The sequence below is a fragment of the Drosophila miranda genome, chromosome XL (assembly GCF_003369915.1).
Source record: "Drosophila miranda strain MSH22 chromosome XL, D.miranda_PacBio2.1, whole genome shotgun sequence".
Taxonomy (NCBI): Eukaryota; Metazoa; Arthropoda; class Insecta; order Diptera; family Drosophilidae; genus Drosophila; species Drosophila miranda.
This window is the reverse complement of record NC_046673.1, coordinates 19,166,820-19,187,673: the sequence shown is the minus strand read 5'-3', so window position 1 is coordinate 19,187,673 and position 20,854 is coordinate 19,166,820. Positions and strand designations below refer to the sequence as shown.

The window sequence follows — 20,854 nt, the reverse complement described above, 5'->3', positions numbered from 1 at the left end:
GTTTCTAAGGTTACTCCAAAGTTGATGCCACAGAAATGGTGAAAAAAGTATGATATATCATATTTATAATGTATTTTATGAGAAATATTGGTATTTTCAAGGAGTCATCTTTAAAATGTAACCCTTTTTCGAAATTCTTCGAGTGAGGAGTCCTCTATGTACTCATACTCTCTCTCTCTATCATTCTCTCTCCGTCTCTATCTTTTCGACTGAGAAGACAGATGCACTCAATGTCTAAATATAAGAATCGGTTGTCATTCAAGCGACAAATATTTTGGCAACCCAAATTTTTGAAACTCAACCAAAAATATGCATAAATCTGTAAGAGGCAGAAAGAGAGAGTCAGAGAGGGAGAGAGAGAGAGTGGGAGAAGTGTCAACAGGATTTGAGAGGAGTCGAAGAAGGAGTTCGAAGGTGGGGAGAGGTTCATGGATATCATAACAGACTCGGGCCATAAGCAAGCAAAGTGCTTAAGGACTCGCCCCCCCCAGACCGAAGAGCGAGTGAGACAAATGCGAGACCAATAGAAAGAGACAGCAAGAACAAAAGAACAGAAGAAAGACCGAGAGACAGAAAAGTAAGAGGCTGAAAAATTGAAAAATAAATAAAATTATGCGTGGCAGCACATTTGAAATCATTGGCAAAAAAAAACACGAACGACAGAAAGGAGAAGCTTCTTCTTGGAAAGAAATAGCAACAGATGGAAGGAGACGGAAAGAGAGAGAGAGAGATGGTTAATGGGGAATGTATGAGAGGCGTACACAAGAGAGAGTCTGTCTCCGTCTCTGTCTCTGTTTCTGTCTGCTGCCTTCATGCATCACTTGATTTCCCCCCACAACAATTTCCAATGAACAAATTTTCCCCCATTTTTGGCTGCCATTCGACATGGGGAAAGGGGAAAATGGGCATCATCTCATTGAGAATTCAAATCACACCGAAATTCTAAAACACACAAACCACCAAAATCGTCGTCGAGCCGTCGCAAAAAAATGCGAGTACATAAAAATAATAATAAAAATAAAATCACACACAAAAAGGGGCCAAAAAGGGACAGAAATACACAGAGAAAGAGCGATAGAGATAGAGAGAGAGAGAGAGAGTGGGAAAATTGCGAAAAATGAAAGCGAAAATAAACCAAAGGCGAGAAATGAGGGAAACTTTCTTGTCAACGGGCGCGAATATTATACACACACACACACACACACACACACATGAAAACTCCCTTCGACGAAAAAAAAGCACAGCTGAAAATTTGTCGAGGTCCTTGGAATATGGTCCACGGACAAGGACATGGGACTCGAGCAACATTTTCTGCAGGCAAAGCAAATTTCAGCACGAGGATGGCTTGATGAGGCAAATTTACGAGTATTTCCATGTGTGGGTGTGTGTGTGTGTGGGGGGGGGAGGGGAGGTGTTTCCATGGGGCATGTGTGGCAGACACACAAATTATATGCCACACCGAAAATTATGAAAACGAAAGGCCCGCCCGCTTTATTTCTTGGCCCTAAATCACTAACCAAAAGCCATTTTATTGAAATAAAACAAGAGGAAAATGGGAGAAAGTCCAGGAAAATTCTGTAGAGGGCCACAGAGGCCTGTGGTGGAGCTGTGATAAGAGTAGAGGTAATTTGGAGGGAAATCAGTCTCTGGTTGTCGCTTTCTTTCTCTTACAGAGTAGCCGTGCAATAAAATGTGCAGCTTGGAAGGTTCATTAGAAATACCAGCTAGAGTTGGCACATCTCCCTTTTGTCAGTCGAGAAGTCTTGCAAGTTTCAATCATAAAACATCAGAGAACTTGAATTATGAAAGTCCGCCAAGGAAATATTCTTTAACAACAAATTTCAAAGATATAATGAATGAAATCCTTGGTTTTCCGAAGAATACGAATGAAAAATTGACTTGCCTGGGGGTAATGCTGAAAACTGAATCTATTCCTGAGGAAAATGTGTCGAAAGAATAATCTTCAACTATAGATCTAGCTATACAGACCCTAAAAGTGATATGCATGTGCCACTAATCATCGTTTTTAGGCACACAAATACTTATCGATGGGGAATACTCGTTCAGTACTAACCCATATATGACCTGACCTCTTCTGTGCAGTACACTGGGAACACAGCAAATGCCTTGTACTTGTAATTTATAGGAACTCTTGTGGCTCATTTCCATTTGCTAACATTGTGCAACTCATTCACTTTTGTGGCGAGGCTGGGCGAGGCGCCTCTTCCGACTCTTCCCTGCCTCGAATGCGAATGCGAATACGTATACGTATACTTGTACTCATACTCAAGATCATATCATATCGGATTGAGGTCCCAGACGCTCCCCAAAAACACAAAAACAACAACAACAACAAAAACGCTGGCCAGAGTCTTTCTTTCTTTCATTCTTTTTTTTTCTTTCAAATTTTGTTGCAGTTCCTCCCACTTTTCTCTTTCTTTTTTTCTGGCAGAAATTTAGACATTTTGTAGCCAGTTTATAGATGGGGTATATGAATGGAAAAGGGGTAAGGGGGGGTCTGTCAGGCGGCTCCACCGCCCCAGCCTCTGGGCCCCACTGTCGCCCCTGCCCCTGTCTCTGCACAATTTCGAGGCCTGTTTGGTTTTCGCCCATAATTTTTGTGCCGTTTTACAACAAACGGGCACATAACTCCCAGAGACTCGTCGACCGAAGAACCTCCTCTCTGGGGTCCAGTCCCGTCGGATCGTTGGAGCGTCGGTCCGTGGTCCGTGGTCCGTGGCCCGTGGCCCGTTGCCGGCTTATCTGTCGGCGCCAAATGCCCCAATGCCCCATTCCATCCCTCCTGTGGCATGGTGCAAAATGATTTTCACATGTTTTCCTTTATTTCTCTGTGTGTTGTGTTGGTGTTTTTTCGCACTTTTCGTTGGCTTTTTGCATGTGTTTTCCCCGTCGATTCCCATTCTTCCACTGGCATTTCCATTTACCCCCCTCCCCCTCCCCACCACCCCCCCCACACACACAAAAAAAAGAGAAAAAAGAGAGTGTTCCTTCGGAGTGTTTGGCTTTTAATTAAAATTGCAGCTAAATTATGAACTTTTCTTTTCTCGACCGCCTGCAAATTTTCTTTCTTTAGCTGTGGGTCTGGGTCTGGTCTGGGCCTCCAATCTCTGGTCGTATATCAAAAGAGCATTCTCTTTCCATGCGATGTGCAAATTGGGGTTTCGAGTGAGAGAAACATGGCGGAGGGGGCAAGGGTTGGGGGGGAGGCTAATGTGTGCGTGTGTTTTCCACAAATCAAATGAACTGTAAAGGAAATTTGCGCAAAAATGCGTTTTATTGTTTCCCCCGAAATTATGTTGATTGAGTGCATCCTCCCCCATTCCTCCCCAGCCAATGCCCCTGCCCCTGCCCCTGCCCCATGCGCGTATTCCGTTCTATAACACTTGGACATGCTTCAGTAAATCCCCCACTATATATGGGGGGATTATATGCTCCACAGACATAGACACACCGGAGATTTCCATCGATTTACCGAAAAAATACAATAACGCAAATGTGTATGTTCCACTTTTGAGGCTAATTTTGTGGCTGCCTTTTTTGTCTGTTCGGTTTTTCGAGTTCTTTTCCAATTGTCTGCCAATGGAATTTCAGTGCGGGAACGGTGACGGGGGCGGGGGCGGGGCGGGGGCGGGGCGGGGGCGGGGGCGGGGCCAGGGGGCCGATCCATTCATTCCGATGGGGCATTCGACTCATTTACAATGCGTGTCAATGGCAACAATAGAGAGAGACAGCGTGCCCCAGGGTCACACTGTGCGAAAGAGAGAGTGTAGTGGAGAGTGGAGAGCATCTTATTATTATCATTATTGTTATCATTAAAAGTGATATGAGCAAACAGCGACAGGACAACAACAGGACAACAACGGGCTCTCTGCCGCTGCCGGACAAAAGGTTCTCGTCCTCTTCATAAGATTCATATTGATGCGAACGGACAATGACAATGGGATTGCAGATGAGAGATGCTGAGAGCTGAGAGATGGAGATGCGAAATGGAGATGAGTAGCAGAACGAGAATGAGATGGAATTCTTGAGTGAAGCAGAAGCAGAAACACTGAAAGAACGAACTTGCAATGCCCTAAGAAAGAGAACTGTAGGTTGAAGTTCTTGCCACAAGAGAAATGAATATTGTCTTCAATTTTTGCCATAGAAATGACGACGAAGGCAAGACTCAGCCAGTTCTTAGACTCTTGGTGTCAATTTTCCATCAAATACTCCGAGACCACACATGATCGTTTATGAAAACCACTTTGCTTTGGCCATAATTCCATTTGGCCAATGGCAGTGCCAGTGCCAGACCTAAAAGTCGTTATGCTCGATGGTTTTCCTGGCTTTCCTGGTCCCCCGCGCCGGATGGAGAGACTCCAGAAGAAGTCGAGTGTCAAGTAAAAATAAAATTCATTTTAATTTGTGCAACGACCACAACGACAGAGCAACGACGATGAGGATGAGGATGACAACGAGATGATGACAATATGTGTGTGTGTGTGTGTGTGTGTGTGTGGGGGGGCGGGGGGCAGCACATGTTCTGCGCCTGCTGCAAGGATATGGTTCGTCGATAAGTATTCCAGGGATCGTCCGTGTCTGGGTCTGGGTCTGGGTCCTGGTCCTGGTGCTGGCTCTAGCTCCTGTCAGTGTCTGCTCTTGGTATCCATTGTTGCTGCTACTGCTGCTGCTGCTGTTATTATTTGCCAAATAAACGGACGGATGGACGACCGTTCGCGTTGTCTGTTGCCCCTTTCCCCGGACATCTCCTTTGTTGTCAGGCTCTGCTTCGTCGTCGTCGTCGTCGTAGTCGTCGTAGTCGATGATGCAGACATAAGATATGAAAAATATGAGGCAACAGCAATCACAATAGTCGCACCAGTCCACAAGTCCACCAGCCAGGGCCAAAGCCAAAGCCAGGGCGCTCCCCAAGGGCTCCACACAGCACACAGGCGCTCATGCGTGCGCCCTGCGTGGGCATCGATGGACAATCCCCCAATGCCACGACAATGTGTGTGGGTGTGTATCTGTGAGTGCGTGTATCTGTGTATAAATCACGCTTAATGCCTTCTGCCAGCGATTGGAAAGAGGAGGATGCGGATGCGGATGCGAAGGCGAAGGAAACATCCAGGGACGACCAAAAATTGCAGTCAAGTGCTGCCAATTAGTTGCTAAAATTATTTTATGATATTGTCCAACTAATTAAATGAACATTAAGGGGCGCATTCGAGTGGCTCGAGTGTGGAAATTTCTGCAAAAATCAATACCAAAATAAACCATAAATAAATATCAAGCGAAAGGTAGCCAACATCAGCCACCATCCATCGTATCATCCGCGGGGCGGGGGGCCGGGGCTTCTGCATTAAGAAATCCCCCGCTTCCTGAGGCGCAGGCCAACATTTTTCATCAATCAAGGAAGGCAAGAACGGCAACAATAATCAATCATAGCCAAATGCAGGACTGGGGGCAGGGGCCCCCGCCGCACCTGTCCAGAAAATAGAACACGTATAGCAACAATTTCCTATGATTATTAATTATTAATGACAACAGAAGGGGGAGGCTGAGCGGGGGGACTGCCATTAAATGATTAGGTTTCCTTCAGCTTCACTGACCAGCCGCCAAGCCGCCAAGCCGCCAAGCCCCACTTCCCCCTCCCCCATCCGATAGGGTTATCCTCGAGGATGGCATCTCTCCTGCTGCTCCTCTAATGGCAGTTTCTGTGGGAGCAAGCGGCTGCCGCTCGTTAGCCAATCCCTATAATTTGGTACGAACCATGGATAGCTGATGAGCGAAAAACTGTTTACGACCGAGGTACAGCTGTGCTGGGAAATGGGTCAGCTCTGAAGGGCAAGGGAATCAAATAATTGAAGAATCCATAGCGAGTTAACTATCAACAACATATTGTAGTAACAACGAGTAACCTTTCAGGACAGGCAGACATGAGGCTTTAAAGTAACTAAAGCTTCATTTATACCATTTTTCTCACTTTAAAGCCCAGATATCGATATGTACTCCTCACGTACCATATTCACGATTTATTCTAACCAAATGTTTTTCCCCCACTCTCTCTCTTCCTCTGTGCCTCTGTGCCTCCAGTGTGTCAGTGCAATGGACACGCCCGTCGCTGTCGCTTCAATCTGGAGCTCTACAAGCTGTCCGGTCGGGTGTCCGGGGGCGTGTGCTACAACTGTCAACATGATACGACAGGACGTTATTGTCACTACTGCCGCGAGGGCTACTATCGGGATGCCACCAAGCCGCCAAATCATCGCAAAGTCTGCAAACGTAAGTCCTCCCCCCCCCACCCCATCATATTCCACATAAATAGATAGATTGAATTAGACAGCCGAGACATCAAGGATGAACGTGGGGATCCTGTGCGGAATACGAAGTGTTCCTTGATATTGATAAGCTGTCATCAATCAGTGGTCTGTCAGATGCCAGATGCCAGATGGGACACCCATCTCCCTCGTAGATGGGCCAATAAAGATTCTCCACTCTTCCCGCTAATGAGGATGTTTTTATGTTTTTAGGTTGCGACTGCCATCCGGTGGGATCCACGGGCAAGACCTGCAATCATCTGAGTGGACAGTGCCCCTGCAAGGAGGGTGTCACCGGTCTCACCTGCAACCGCTGTGCACGCGGCTACCAACAGACGCGCTCCCATGTGGCGCCCTGCATCAGTGAGTATCACCATCAGATCCTCCCCCTTCTGTCTACCGGATCCTCCTCTAACTCAGGTTCTTTCCTCTTTCAACTTGCAGAAGTGCCCACCAACGCGAACATGATTCAGGCCGAGAGTGCCGGCGGAGGCGGTGGCGGTGCCGGCAATGGTGACTACAAGGAAGGCGGCGGATCCCAGGCCGAGGAAATGAAGAAGTGTGAGTACACTCAAAGAAAACCAGCTCGATTTTCCCCAGAAAATATTTCCCCTCTCCTATATCTCTCCACAGATTGCGGCAAGTGCAAGGCCAGTCCCAAGAAGCTCAATCTGAACAAGTTTTGCATGGAAGATTATGGTAAGAGACGCCCTCCCTCTCTCTCTCTCTATATACGATCTCTTCTTATTTTCGATTCATTTTTGTGCCTTAATTGCAGCCATTTTGGCCAAGGTTATTGGCCACGATCGCGCCTCCCAGGACATTAGCACGGAAAAGTTCTCGATCGAACGACAGAATGAAATCTACAAATACGAAATCAACATCCAGACGATCTTCAAGCGGAATCCCATGTCGGGCACGACCAGCTCCTTGCTCGGTCGTGGCAATATGATGCTGCTGGTGCCACGCAAGAGCATCGAGTGCCAGTGTCCCAAAATCAAGCTGAATAAGTAAGTACTACTCAATATGGGAAATATTTGCGGGAACCTATCGTTAGACTGGCCTCCGCATAAGAGTGTTCGTCCCTCACAATTTGTAGGTCCCTTTGGACGATACATCCCGAACACTTTCTCCAGGTGTTCTCGAGGGTCCACCACTTTGCCTGTAACCTTTCGCTGCCGGTTGAACCGTTGCTCCAACGACTCTGATCGCTGTCCACTATATATAATCGGTTCTCTGAAGACTTGACTTCTTTTTTCAATGATTCCATTATCCTCGACTTGTTCCACTCTTCTGGTTCTGATTTCCAAATCTCCATCGTCGGGATTGGAATCGATTGGACCACAGACCCGAGGACTGAACGAGCAGCAGCTTTGAGGAGATGGCATGTCCTTCTTGGTCTGTCCTCAAGCCGGCCTACTTGATCTGACCTTTCGTTGCACTATATTTTCTGCTTTAAAAGAAATGTGAAAGGTGTTCACATGTGTATATATGCACGTGATAGGTGTATGTAAGAGGGTGATAAGTGGTAAGGTTAGCGGTGACCCCGATCTTGGTGGTGGAGAAAACTTATGAACAGTTGATATGAACAGACAGAGGAAACCTCTGGCTCCTTATCCCAACGCCCCTGTCAATTAATTTCAGTTTATTATTAATCTAACATTTCTTATTATCTGCTCTGTTTCATTTCGTTCAGATCATATCTTATACTTGGACGCGATTCGGAGGCGGCGCCTGGATACCTGGCCATCGGTCCCAGCTCAGTCGTTTTGGAGTGGAAGGACGAGTGGTCGCTGCGCATGAAGCGCTTCCAGCGGCGGGCCCGCAAATGCAGTTGAATCGAACCGGAAACGGAATATGTCAGAGCGGATTTCAATTTCATACACTTGGCTAGGTATCGGTTTTTGTATAAATTGTACAGTTTACTCAAGTTTTTGACCTTCTTCGGCATCATGCTATAAATTAATAATCAAAACTCAAACTTAAACTCAAAACTGCCCCCTTAAAAAATACACACACACACAGAGAAAGAGAGAGAGAGAAATCCTAAACACTAGACACGCCTAAAACATCCTCAATAGAATCGTTGGAGATACCCAATGATTAATAATCTTTCTTTCTGGGGGCATTTCTCTAGTCTATAAAATGATTTTACAAACAGAAAAAAATACATACTCCCTTTTAATACAACAAAATACCAAAATGCTAATTACAGTTACGTGACATCGGAGCTGGTGGAGCGGAGAGGGGTGGGGTGGAGTGGCATAGTGGAATGCAGGCCATAAAAAACAGTTATAAATTGAGAAAAAAGTAAAAAACAAAGACAAAAACAAGTGCGAAAAACGCTGAACGTCGCGTGTCGCGAGGCCGCCACCCGACCAGACATACAAACAAACGGACATCGGACATTCAATGGACAATTGAGGGGGACAGGACTGTGGGGAGAGGGGGGATAGACAAACAGGCCACAGTTAACACATATAGTAGTAAGTGCAGCCATAAACCAACAACATGAGCCTTGACCAGAGGGGTGCCAGATGGCGGCAGGCTTTCACAAGCGCACACGGACACGCACACATCACACAGAGTTTATTAGGGGCACCCGACCGAGTGGTGCAAAAGTTGGTCAAGGAAAATGTAGGGCATTTATGCGAATTTACTACTGGGGGAAAAGTTTCCAGCGTGGAATAAGAGCTATGATAGTGGAATGGAACACTTAACACAGCGAGATCTTAATCTGTGACTAATGATGCAACACTTAAAGATGATCTCAAGCTCATTTTTGGATCTGTTTAGTCCCAAAATTGAATTCAAAGAAGAATTGGTGTAAAAGATTGCGTCAACAACATCTCCGAACATCAAAACCAAAGCAAAAGGGAAATCAAAGCAATCAATTTCCATGTTAATTATTTTGAACTTCAATCGACAACATTTTCCACATAAATTTGAATACCTCATCGTAAGCTCTGATCCATTAAGATTATCCAAATATGTGTTTCAATGTCATGACGCGGAACACCCCTAACGTTTCACAGGCCTTTCAAACACTTTTTGCCTATGCCATACATTCTCTTAACCAAACATTGATTCCATTTTTCGATATTTGCCAAATTGCTTATTTAATATTTAACATTTTTTGATTTTGCTTTTTTTTGATCGCTTCAACGCTCTCGATTCCGGTTTAGCATTTTTTTTGTTTGGTGGCTGATTGAAAAACTCCTCTCAAGAATTTTTTGTTAATTATGCACATGTTTATTGACAATATACTAGTTGATTTTTCACGCGCCTTTGCATAACAATTTGTTTGATGAATGCATCAATAAAAAGTCAATTCGAGCCCCGCGCCGTTTCGCCATCAAACAGAAAAAATACTCATTTAAAATGCATTTATTTGAATTTAATATTCAATTTGAATTATGCATGCAAATTGCCCCGTTCTACTCCCCTCTCTGTCTCTCTCTCTCGTTCGATCTGAATTTGTCTTTTTCTAAAATTAAAGACTGAGAGAGGGAAAGATTGATCGGTGTAATGGGCTTTGTCGGGGAGGGGGGCAGAGGGAAGAGTTTTTGTAACTCGTTTTCCAGCATGTGTGTAGGCCATGGAGCACTTGAAGCGTCCGAAAACTCATTTGTGGGGGAACCTCTTCATACAGTGATACCTCAATCGCCAATGGTTCCCAAGGAAGGAACAGTTTTCCTAGGATTTTCTGTTTTTTAGCGTATCGAAGTATCGTAGATCAACTACTCAAAGAATACCTTTGCCCATCCCGCGCCTATTCGCCAGGTGATGGTTGCATTCCCCCTTAGCCGGTTTCCACTGTGGCAGCGCGATATGCATCAACGAAACAACAACAGACAACATGGTTCCACACGTTACACAAATTAAAAACAAAAAAAGCAAAAACCAAAAGCAAAAGCAAACAGAGACCGAAGCGTGATATGGGGAATGAACTTCGTGGGCTGATGGCCCCCCCTCCCCCTGCTACCCTCGAACGATTGCAGTTACATTTTTTTACCCCGGCTGGCACGCGGATTAAACATGTTTCGAGCTCAAAATGTAACATGATATATGACAGCCAAGTGTCGAACTTGATAAATGTTTTAATGAATTTATTTTCATGTTTATGTTCGGCCTGCCTGTCCAATGTCCGATGTCTGCTGTCCGCCATCCCCTGTGTGTCCGCCAAGAGAGTGACTGAATCGAGATCTTTGGGACACATCGTCAGAGGTACGAGACACCTACTCTGGGGCAGCCGATAGCTGGGACTGGGACTGGAACTGGTGCTGAGGCCTTTTGTTGCCATTGCCGTATGATGTGTCGGATGGCTGTCGCCTCATTCCCATTCCCATTCTCATTCCCATATGCTCCCCTCTAGAGCCATTTACCATTCACAAGTTATTCAGGTCCGACCATGACCATGATGTATGATAAATCAAAATGGGGGCAACATATGCAGGGACTGTCGGACAGTGGGACAGTCAGCAGCAGTGCTGCGGCATTTAAGCCGAGATTTGTGTTTGCATTCACTCTCCGCCCAGGGACGCATAATTAGCCCTGGCTCTGGTTCTGGTCCGGACTCTGGTGATGGTTCTGCATCTGCATCTGGATCTGGCTGTACGCTGACCAACATGGCGTATGAGTCATAAACACACGTGTGTCCCCCACAGACACGGACGTGGACACCGATGGGGACATGGACATGGACATGGACACGGACCCTGACATGGGCACTCTTTTGGGGTGGGGTAACGCGGAGAGGGAGTGTGTCCTCGAGCAAGATAAATGCAAAATTGTCAACTGTAAACTGTATAAATTTAAACAACATTTTAATGTGCGTCAGCGTTACCCAACGGTGTGCAAAGCGGAAGGATAAAGGGGAAAAACTAGGAATGGGGAGAGTAGGAGATCTATCTTCTAGCCTTTTTCCTCTTTTCTGTAATGATCCTTCAAAGGAAAGTGGCGTTTCTGAGTCTTTCTTATTTGTCTCTGGGCCAGTTCTATCGAAATATATTATTGTGCAATCGATCCATTTTAAAGTCCTTTTCCCAGTGGCTATCCATTCTACAACTTTCTCCCATCGGTTCCCTGTAGATCTTATAGCATTCTGACATTTTCGCGAAACCATAATGGTACCAAACGTCCATTGTTTCCCTTCATTAATAGATCTTGTCACGTCTGGCCGGGAAATACTCGTAAACACTCTTTACCTGGACAGAAAAAAGGCATTAAATAAATGTTGGAAAAAGTGCGATTCAGCGGGGGGAAAAAAAACAACAAAAAGTACAGCAGTGAAATGGGGTAATGGGAAAATGGTGGAAATTCAATTGCGGGTTCCATCGCCGACCATGGCCGGCTGTGGCTGCCTGCCTCCTGCCTCCTTCCGCCTGCCTTCATGCATATTTAAATGAGATTTTGCGTTAACTGAATTTTGTCAACGTGCTGAAGGGTGGAAGGGGGGCGTGGCCAGTCGGATATAGTACGAGTGCGTGTGTGGGTGTATGGCCATGAAAAAGCATATTAATTTATATACGGATACATATGAGAATGAACGCGTATAAAGCATTTATATATATTTAAATAAATTGGGTTTCTTTCTTTACATTTTTTTTTGTATTATTTTATTTCGCTGTTCATTAAACGAGTGATGGGAGTGGGGGGAGTGGGGAAGTTGGGGCAGCGGTAGGCGTGGCATGGAAATAGGCGTGTTGTCGCATATGTATTTTAAATAGGGTTGCCAGAGCTCCATTAGCATATAAATTGATGCGACGATGATGGCAGTGGAATGAGCCACTGTTCTCTTCTTTTAACCACATTGCATTACGGGAGGTTGAGGTATCATAGGGGTGGGGAGGGAGGGGTTACGTAACTGTATCACTAGCATTCTGGTAAGAAAAGATTTTCAATATGCCCACCAAAAGAACCTAAAAACAAAAACTTAAAAATATGTAACAGTATATAGCACCCACAAAAATCGACTGCAAGAACAACAAAAGCAACAACAAAAACAACAACAACAGCCCCAAGCTGACAAATTGACTTCCGTTTCCGCAAAAAAAAAAAAGAAGAAAAAAATGATAAAAAATGAAAAAAAAATATACTCTTTGAGAGAAAAGAGAGCGAATGATGGAGAGAAAGTACTTAAAAAATACTAAAAAAAACAGGAGAGCACGTGAGAGCGTGGGAGGAGTGGGATGAGTGGGAGGAGATGCAAAAACATAACCAAATTAGTCATTAGTCGATATGTCAAGCAGTTTATTTATTTAAACCACATTTTTTTTTCCTAATCTTAACGATAAATGAATATATAAAACATAAACGTAAACGTAAACGCATAAAGGATAAAGGATATATGCAAAAAGGATATACACTGTATTTATATATATATATATGTTACGGAAAGATCGGAGATCGGAGATCGAAGTTTCGGTAGTGCATTCTTAGAGAACATTTCCCCCTATCGTTTCCCATATTTGCATATGCCTTAAGCATATCCTTCACTAATCACACATATCCTCTAGCACACACGATTAATTCGAATAGAATGTGTTGTTTTTTTTGCTGTTTTTCGTCTAACTAATGCGAATAGCCAGTGTGTGTGTTTGTCCAGCAGAAAGAATTATTCATATGATAAGCTACGTATATACAAAACATATATCTATAGAGTGCATACATACATACGCAGATACATACATATAATCAAAATCAAAAAAAAGGAAAAGGAAAAGAGAAAGTCTTTTTTTTCTTAGATTTTTTGTAAATACTCAAAAACAGAAGAAGCAGGATGAGGGAGAGGACGGTAATACAGAAATGATATCAATTTTCATTATTGCTAAATATTTTGTTGAGCCACGAAACAAAAAGAAACAAAAAATACTTACTGCAAGAAAGCAACAAAACAAAAACAAAAAACTGTAGCATGCGGCAGAAGAATTCACATTGTCTGATATTAAAGTATTGTAGTTGGTACTTATATATTATATAAAAAATCAATATATATATATATATACATATATACATAATTCTATGATTAATCATAATTATACACACCACAAAACACAACACAATACAGTAAAAACATATGCAATTTTTGTGTGTCAAACGGAAGGCAAGAACTACATATATCAAAGGCAAGCAGTTGGAGCCTCCGACTCCAAGTTATATATACAAAAACAAAAAAACACAAGAAAATATATATATATATATGTATATCATTTATGTGTACTTGAAAAAGTAAAAAACCGAAAAACAAGCAAAAACAAGCATGAAAGTTTAATCGAATTAAGTGGACAAATTGCTAATAATAATACAATAATAATAAAAATAATAATAACAAAGTCAATTTCGAACGATTCTTTTCATTGGTGGGTTTAGGATATTTGCAGAATGGTAAGTTTTTCAGCTTGGACTCACAATATTTATAATATTTTCGATAAGCTCTATTATTAATAAAGGATGTCTCTTCCACAGGCTTGTGAGGTTTCTTGTAGAACTTGAACGGGCGGGACTGATAGCTTTACTAAAAATTATCAATATTTGCTTGATTTTTATACAGGTCCAAGCCAAATGTGGTACCATTTACTACAAATTGGGCAACGGAAGGCGTTCTCTTACCTGCCGCGATCTACAGATTGGTCTGGCAGTAGGACTGGCACTTTTATCCAAAATATATATAGTAGGTACTACTGGGAGTGGTGGTCTTGTTAAAAAAGCGATCCTTTTTACTCTACGAGTACTGTGTTAAGATGTACCGAAATGCATTTAGGTACATTTTTCTGTTTAAAAAATATGTAGCACACTTTTCGGCTGCACAGTGAAATGAACTTTTGCCTTGGCTGCAAGTACTGGAGCAGGAATAGACTGTAATGAATAAGAACAACGAGGGGGAACGTCGTGAGTTGCTGCGAAGACTGCAACTCTACATTTATACCCGATACTTAGTCAGTATGGCTCTCCTCCGGCAGACGCCGCTAATATTGAACGCTGAGATTTGTGGGTGCCCCAAATTTTCGTCCTTTGCGAAGGCGAAAGGGGGTGTATCGATATTTTGAAACTAACTGTCAAGGTCCGATATCACTTGAGTGTGGATACCAAATTTGGTTGCTCTAGCTCTTATAGTCTCTGAGATCCTTGAACTCACATTTTGCAATAGGCAAAGCCGACCATGAAACCTGTGTGTTAGAGAGAGACAGAGCGAGAGAATGAAATTGTTTTCTTGATTCTGCCTATAATAATTTTACGATCTAGTTCAGATTTTGCATTCTAAAAGATATAGTGATCCTCTACGATTCGGCGTTTTCTGTTTTCTCGTATGTTTGAAATTGGGGATGCCACAGATTTTCGCCAACTTTCTGGGGGCGGAAGTGGGCGGGGCAAAGTTTTGAAATATACTTGCAACAGTGACATATCACAGAAGTCCGGATATAAAATGTCGTTGCTCTAGCTCTTGTAGTCTTTGAGCACTAGGCGCTGATAGGGACGGACAGACGGACGGACAGACGGACGGACATCCATTTTCACCACACATCTAATATACCCCAATACTCATTTTGAGTATCGGGTATAAAAAGAAGAGCATGCATCAGCTGTATTACCATTCTGTAAATTAATTCCCAATTAAAATTATGCAGCGTTCAACAAAACTTCTTCGACTACTCCTGTGCTGGAAAAAGATACGGGGCTCCATTCCGAATAGGAGGGGCATTAACATCAGCATCAGCCCTTCTTATTGATTTTGCATTTGCATAAGCAGTTTATTGTGCCAGACACCCAACCCAATCATGTCTGTCCCTCGACCAAGTTTTAGTCCTAGCCCAAGTCCAAGTTCTGGTCGTAGTCTTAGTCCTACGAGTTGTCCTGCAGAAGTGCTGCATAATCACACTTTTGGGAGGTTCGGAAATCTCGGCACAGCACTCGACACCACTCATCGCAGGGAAAGGGCGGTGTTCTGGCTCGTCCTTGGCCGGGGAAAATTAATTTAAAGCGCAATTTAAGTAAAATTTCCGCCCGGGGGCTGTTTTTTAGTTTTATTTCGAGCTTTGGCTCTCATCTCTCGCTCATCCGTGGGTGGGTCTGAAACTAATATGTACGCATATTTATCAAATTTCATCGCCCCGGGCCTTGGTACTGGAACTGGGGGGTGGCTGCTGCTGCTACTTCTGCTGTTGCATCCGTGCCAGGGTCTGGGTCCGGGTCCGGGTCCGAGTCCGGGTCTCTGCCTAAAATGTACATTCATTGTAGTTGCCCAAAAAATGCCTTGCAGCGTTCGAGTTTCGGCTGGGGGGATGGGGATGGGACTTTGGATGGAAATGGCAATGCGGATGGGTATGGGTATGGGGATGTTGCTAGTCGGGAGACGGAAGTCGACCGCAATGCAAAGCTGCGGACCAAGTTTTCGGGCTGGCAAACTTAACAAAGAAATAAAAAACGATGAGAAGTAAGTGCCAGAGCATGTCACTGCTGGATGATAGACAACGAAAATACCCTGGCAAATAGAATTCCATTGAAATTCATGACAATTCGAGGTGTTCTTGTGTAGGCTCTTGCGTAAATATCAGTAGAAAATAGCGATATAGCAATTTTCAGCGATTTCGGATGATCTGCAATCTCCACTCCATGAATTTCGTTCCCAAAATATCTCCAGAGGATATCAGGCTTCACAAAAAATCATTCAAACTTCGCGGGCTGGTGGGTGGATGGGCTCATGGGCCGGGACCGTTGCCCTGGCAATGTGCAAGGGACGCGTCGCGTCGCGGCTCCGTCTGTCAGCGGCAGACAGTGGTACAACAAAACCCACTTTTTGCCTGGGCTGTGCCCCTCACGCCCTTGCACGCTTCATAAGCGCAACGAATGAATTTTAATTTGATTAAAGTGAAAAATTGAAAAATGCTTGCCCCGGCAAAGCTCTTTCACTCTCACTTTTCTCCAGGACTTTATTAAACGTGCTGTGTGGGGGTGGGGAGGGGAAGACGGGGATCCCGGACTCGCTGCTACCCTGTTCAAAGATATGACGGGATTAGTTGGCCAATCAGCGGAGGCAGGCAACTGGGATTTTGTGGCCTGCTGCACAACCTCATCAGCGCTTTGGGTTTTGGGTTTAGGTTGGGAGTGGTTTGGGGGTTGTGCGGGGCGGAGGGGTTGCCATGGCTAGAAATGCCAAATGCCAAATGCCGATTGACGACCCACCCACCATCACCACCACCACCACCACCATCAGGGCGAGATATCCTTTAGAGGAAGAAAACGGAGACGGAGAGCTTAGGCCGCATTAAACCTTTTTCCTCAATAATGTTGTTTTTGTCCGTCCTTGTCCTCGTCCTCGCTCCTGACAACATCTCCACGTTCTTTGCTCAAAGACTCATTCATTCGGGCGGGGCGGCGGAAGCGGCAGCCCCCTAGGAGATGCTTAGCCCCGGCTAAGAAGCATTCTCGTTCTGGTCGTCTGCTGGAATTACGCCGCTTGGATTTCAAGTGCTGCCACTTGTTGTTGCAGCAAATGTTACACAAAAGTTACAGAAGCAGCCAGGCCCAGGACTCTCCTCCTTGGATCCCCTGGAACCAGGAAGATCCAGAACTGTGGTTCCATAGTTGCAAGTTGCCGGAGGCCGAAAGCCCGAGACGCCAGTCGAGTATAACAGAATTTTGCACTGAACCCTAAACGAGGGGTGGTTCGAGGGCGGGTGTTTCGGGGGGAGTAGTGCTAGGTGGGGGGATGCCCATCCACATGGGGCGCATTGTGAAGTGCAAAAAAGGCGCATTTTACAAGATTTTTATTACATATAAATGCGAAAAGTATTAAAAAAGTAAACTTTTTATAGACTTTTCATTTTCTCGTCGCTTTTCCAAGCATTGTGGACGTGGGGCCGGGGGAAGGGTGGGAGTGCAGAACGAAAAAGAAGTTGTACGCTTTTCGTCTGGGCGTCATGATGCGTGTTAAGGGAATACACTCCATTCGCCCTCAAACATTTGCACAGGGAGCCATGGCTCCATGTGGCATAGCATAGGCCACACATATCCCCGTGCTTTTCCACGTTCGTACTTTCCCATGGAAAGGCCTTTCTGTGGCCACAAGCAGCAAATGTGTACATAGATGGGATGGATGCGCTACGTTCAGCGAGTAAGATCAATCGAATTATCTGCGAGAGATGCTCTCCCGGGGATTCCCAGCCGGGAAGTATGCAGCGCTTTTGATCAGAGTGCGGAGCAATCATTTTCATTGCCTAGTCTTAGGCAGAAGTTATTCTTGGGCGTCAATATGCAATATGTACCCAAAAGAGTAATATTTAATTGAATTATACAAAAGGGAAGAATTTCAACACAATTTAATGATATTTACAGAAATATCTGCCTTAAAAATGTTGCTTCTCATACATTTGCATCCCCAACCATCCTTCATAGAAGGACTATGAGTGAGAAATATGGGTACTCGAGCTACCGTTGTACCACAGATTTTGTCCGGCAAAGCGGATCCACAATTACAGCGACTTCCAGGGCCACTCCAGCCGAATGCTAGCCGCAAAATCTCTTCTACAACTCCTATACTCCGCCGCCTCTGGTCCTTTTTTTCCTGCTTCCCTCCTTCCCACTCCTTTAGGTTTTTTATTTTTCCACTCGTTGTTGCTGCTGCCGCTGCCGCTGCTACTACTGTTGTTATTGTTGCCAGTGGCAGAGCAGGGATTGGGGATGCGAATGGGGGTCGCCGTTGCCGTAGCCATGTCGATGTGGAGATGATGGCTGTTGTAACTGTTGTTCGAAATGTTTTCCAGTTGCCGGCGGAGTCGTTGGGGGTTTTCTTTTTTTTTGTTACCACAGACTTTTCATATTTTTCTTAACAATTTTCTCGACGCCCCCCGCCCGCAACCCGGCACTTCAGCACACACTTTTTAAATTTTATTTTATTACTATAACAAGACATAAGTAGGCATAATGGAGCCCTATAAAATATTCAAAAGGAAATTGGCATAGAAAGTTTTTTGCAGCCCAAGGCAGATTTCGGTGCGGCCCAAGGACCCAAGGATCCAAGGGCCCAAGGACCCAAAGACCCCAAGGAGATGCCACCTCAAGGAGCGCGTGTTAAGCGATTAACGGTGTTTCTCCCGCACTAGAGGGTTAATGCACTCCAAAACTCCGATTGCCAGTGAAAACTCTAGTGGGAAGGTGTTGGCATTTGTCTGGAATGCTCGCTCGTAAGCGATTCCCCCCTCCCATAACCCGGGGCCCGGGGGCCAGGGGCCAATTTTCTCAGCCTCCCACTAGGGCTGCCCCATTCCGTGACCCATTCCCCCGCCGGCTGTCAATCATTTTCACAAACGATTTGTCAGGCAATGCCGCGATGCAAATAAGCAACGACATCCCCATTCCCATTCCCATCCCAGTGGCCTCCCAGCTCCCAGTGTCATGAGTTTTTACAACTTTTCATTTTTGCGCTTGAGTGGCTTTAACTGCCTAAATCTCAGCGCCTTAGGCTAAATCCTGATTAGGGGTGTGGCAGGAGCATATGTGGCATGTGGAAGCCGCGAGGAGGAGCAGAGCAGAGCCGAGCCGAGCAGAGAGCACTATTCAAATTCTCAAATTCAAAGCTCTGCCATCAAATGGCTTGGAAAATATGTTTCTTTTTAGGGGAAGGCTTTTGCGCCTGACTTTTATTGGATGGCGGGGCGCTTCTTGAGCACCCGGAGCCGCGAGTAGATGATGTCCCAGTCGAGATAGGCCCCCACTATGTAGCGGGAGTTCTGTTCGGTGTCGTCGTAGCCAGTGCGTCCATGGAGCAGGCGGATGTTGTTGAAGGTCAGCACATCGCCGGGTCGCGTCTTGAAGGCGTGGGCATCGTCGCGGGCCAGGCGCACGAAGCGCGAGTAGGACTCATACCAGGGCTCCACCTCCGCCAGGGGCACACTGAAGTGGCTGTCCCGCTGGGGCACACTGTGGTTGATCCGCGTGTACTTGCCCTCTGAGTCCAGACTGTTGTTGGAGAGAGTTAGAGCAAAAGTTAGCCAAGATCTGATCTGGCTCTAGTGGAAGTGTGTGGGAAATGTCTCACCAGATGACGGGCGCCCGCCAGATGTTGTGGAACTGCCGGCCATCCTCGCTGCCAATGTCGTTCCAGTCCACGGGTATCCGGCAGAGTCGCTCAAAGTCCTCGGGATGGTCGCTGCGCAGGCGGTCGGCAATGTGAAAGGCGTCCACCAGGAGGTTGCTGCCTCCCTGGGACTCAGTCTGGACGACGCAGTGGAGGATGTTCACGCTGGGCTTGTACTCGTAGTAGGGCAGGTCCGTGTGTAGGGGCAGGGGGAGCGAGAGGTAGGCAAAGTTCTGGGCCCCCGGCTTGGCCTGCACCACGAACTCCTCCCCGTAGGTGGTGCGCCGTATGAAGCCCACGCGCTCCGCCAGGCGCCGCACCACACCCTCGTCCAGCGGTGCACCGCGCAGCAGGGCCACCCCATAGACGGCCAGCGCCTGGAGCCACTGTTGCAACGCAGCGTCCTTGGCCATCACCTCCTCGTAGTCGAAGTGCTGGGCCACCTGTTGGAACTCCGCACCCGCCCAGTGACGGGTGGCGGGACGGTAAAAGTCCTCCAGGTACGCCCGCTGTCGGTCCGCATCGAAGCTGCGCTGCCGGAGCCAGTCCAGCGTGTAGCTGCTCTCGTGGGCATCGCTCCAGCTTACGTGCACCTCCCCGGCGGCCTTGTCCGACCGGATGCTCAGGGGCCGCACCGCCGTGTCGAAGGTGTCCCAGTCGAGGCGACGCGACTTTGAGGTGCCGTGGAAGCACTCCGAGCAGCGGCAGTTGTCCCGCAGCCACACACCCGGAAAGGTCATGGAGGAGGCGGCACTCTCTGGTTCCGGCTGAACTTCGATGCTCGTTCCCTTGACAATCTTCGCGTGAAGGTGTCGCCTGCCCTGCCCCAGGGCGCGGCCTAGTCTTTGAATCCACATTTTAGTGCTACGTCGTGCTCGACTCGCGGACAGTCTCTGACTGAGGGAGAATCGGAGAGAGTGAGCTGCAGCCCGAGATGTCAGATGCGAGATGTGAGAAAGTGAAATCTGAAATCAGCTTTTTGTGTAATCAGCGGCTGGATTGGGGCTTTGGACTTTGTCTGCCAGCTCATCGCAAGCATCGAGAGACGACGACGTCGCCGACGAGTGGAGCTTATGGGAGGGGGGGAACTAGTTCCCATGGAATGCCTATGGCTCCCCAGCAGATGTGACACTTAATCGGGCGATAGTACGAGCATACGTATTGCTCTGATTGTGCTTGACCTACGGCCTCAATCATACGATTGTTTCCACAGTCCCCTGATCTTGGAATGTACTCTCCTTTAAGATATCATTTCAGATATGAGTGCACTCATCTGTGTATATGGAGAGATATTGAGGGCAGTATGTCTCTGGTTTTGGAACAGGTATAGCTCCTACAGCTCATTACCATCGATCATATGATTTCGACTGCTTCTCACACTTCTACTGCAGCAGTTCCTTGGTCTTTAGATGTTTAGTTCTTTGAGATATCATATATTAATCTGAAGAAATGGACACAT

The 20,854-nt window shown here is 46.0% G+C and overlaps 2 protein-coding genes and 1 long non-coding RNA gene across 3 annotated transcripts in view; 1 reads left to right on the top strand and 2 right to left on the bottom strand.

Annotated features, from left to right (window-relative positions):
• LOC108162708 (netrin-B) overlaps nucleotides 1-13,191 on the top strand; it is a 69,231-nt gene extending 56,040 nt beyond the window's left edge. The window contains exons 2-7 of the mRNA XM_017297569.2: nucleotides 6,097-6,285; nucleotides 6,534-6,683; nucleotides 6,765-6,881; nucleotides 6,954-7,019; nucleotides 7,099-7,330; nucleotides 8,017-13,191. Coding sequence (XP_017153058.1) covers nucleotides 6,097-6,285; nucleotides 6,534-6,683; nucleotides 6,765-6,881; nucleotides 6,954-7,019; nucleotides 7,099-7,330; nucleotides 8,017-8,158 — 896 coding nt within the window. The 3' untranslated portion in view covers nucleotides 8,159-13,191. The remainder of the gene's footprint in view (nucleotides 1-6,096; nucleotides 6,286-6,533; nucleotides 6,684-6,764; nucleotides 6,882-6,953; nucleotides 7,020-7,098; nucleotides 7,331-8,016) is intronic.
• Nucleotides 13,192-15,310: 2,119 nt separating this feature from the next.
• On the bottom strand, nucleotides 15,311-16,087 carry LOC117194425. Its single transcript, XR_004474824.1, has 2 exons — nucleotides 15,801-16,087; nucleotides 15,311-15,535 (listed from the first exon to the last, which is right to left on the bottom strand). It is a non-coding gene; the product is annotated as an uncharacterized LOC117194425 (long non-coding RNA).
• A 2,837-nt stretch (nucleotides 16,088-18,924) lies between these two features.
• On the bottom strand, nucleotides 18,925-20,310 carry LOC108165313 (gamma-butyrobetaine dioxygenase). Its single transcript, XM_017301351.2, has 2 exons — nucleotides 19,357-20,310; nucleotides 18,925-19,277 (listed from the first exon to the last, which is right to left on the bottom strand). Exons 1-2 carry the CDS (start codon nucleotides 20,250-20,252, stop codon nucleotides 18,959-18,961), a joined length of 1,215 nt encoding a protein of 404 aa, XP_017156840.1. The 5' UTR covers nucleotides 20,253-20,310; the 3' UTR covers nucleotides 18,925-18,958.
• Nucleotides 20,311-20,854: the final 544 nt, after the last annotated feature.

What these genes read in the sequence shown, in the direction of transcription:
- LOC108165313 (XM_017301351.2), bottom strand. Translation starts at nt 20,252, where the DNA reads ATGTGGATTCAAAGACTAGGCCGCGCCCTGGGGCAGGGCAGGCGACAC. An exon ending in TGGCGGGCGCCCGTCATCTG is followed by an intron (nt 19,278 to 19,356) that starts GTGAGACATTTC and finishes CTCCAACAACAG; the next exon opens with TCTGGACTCAGAGGGCAAGT.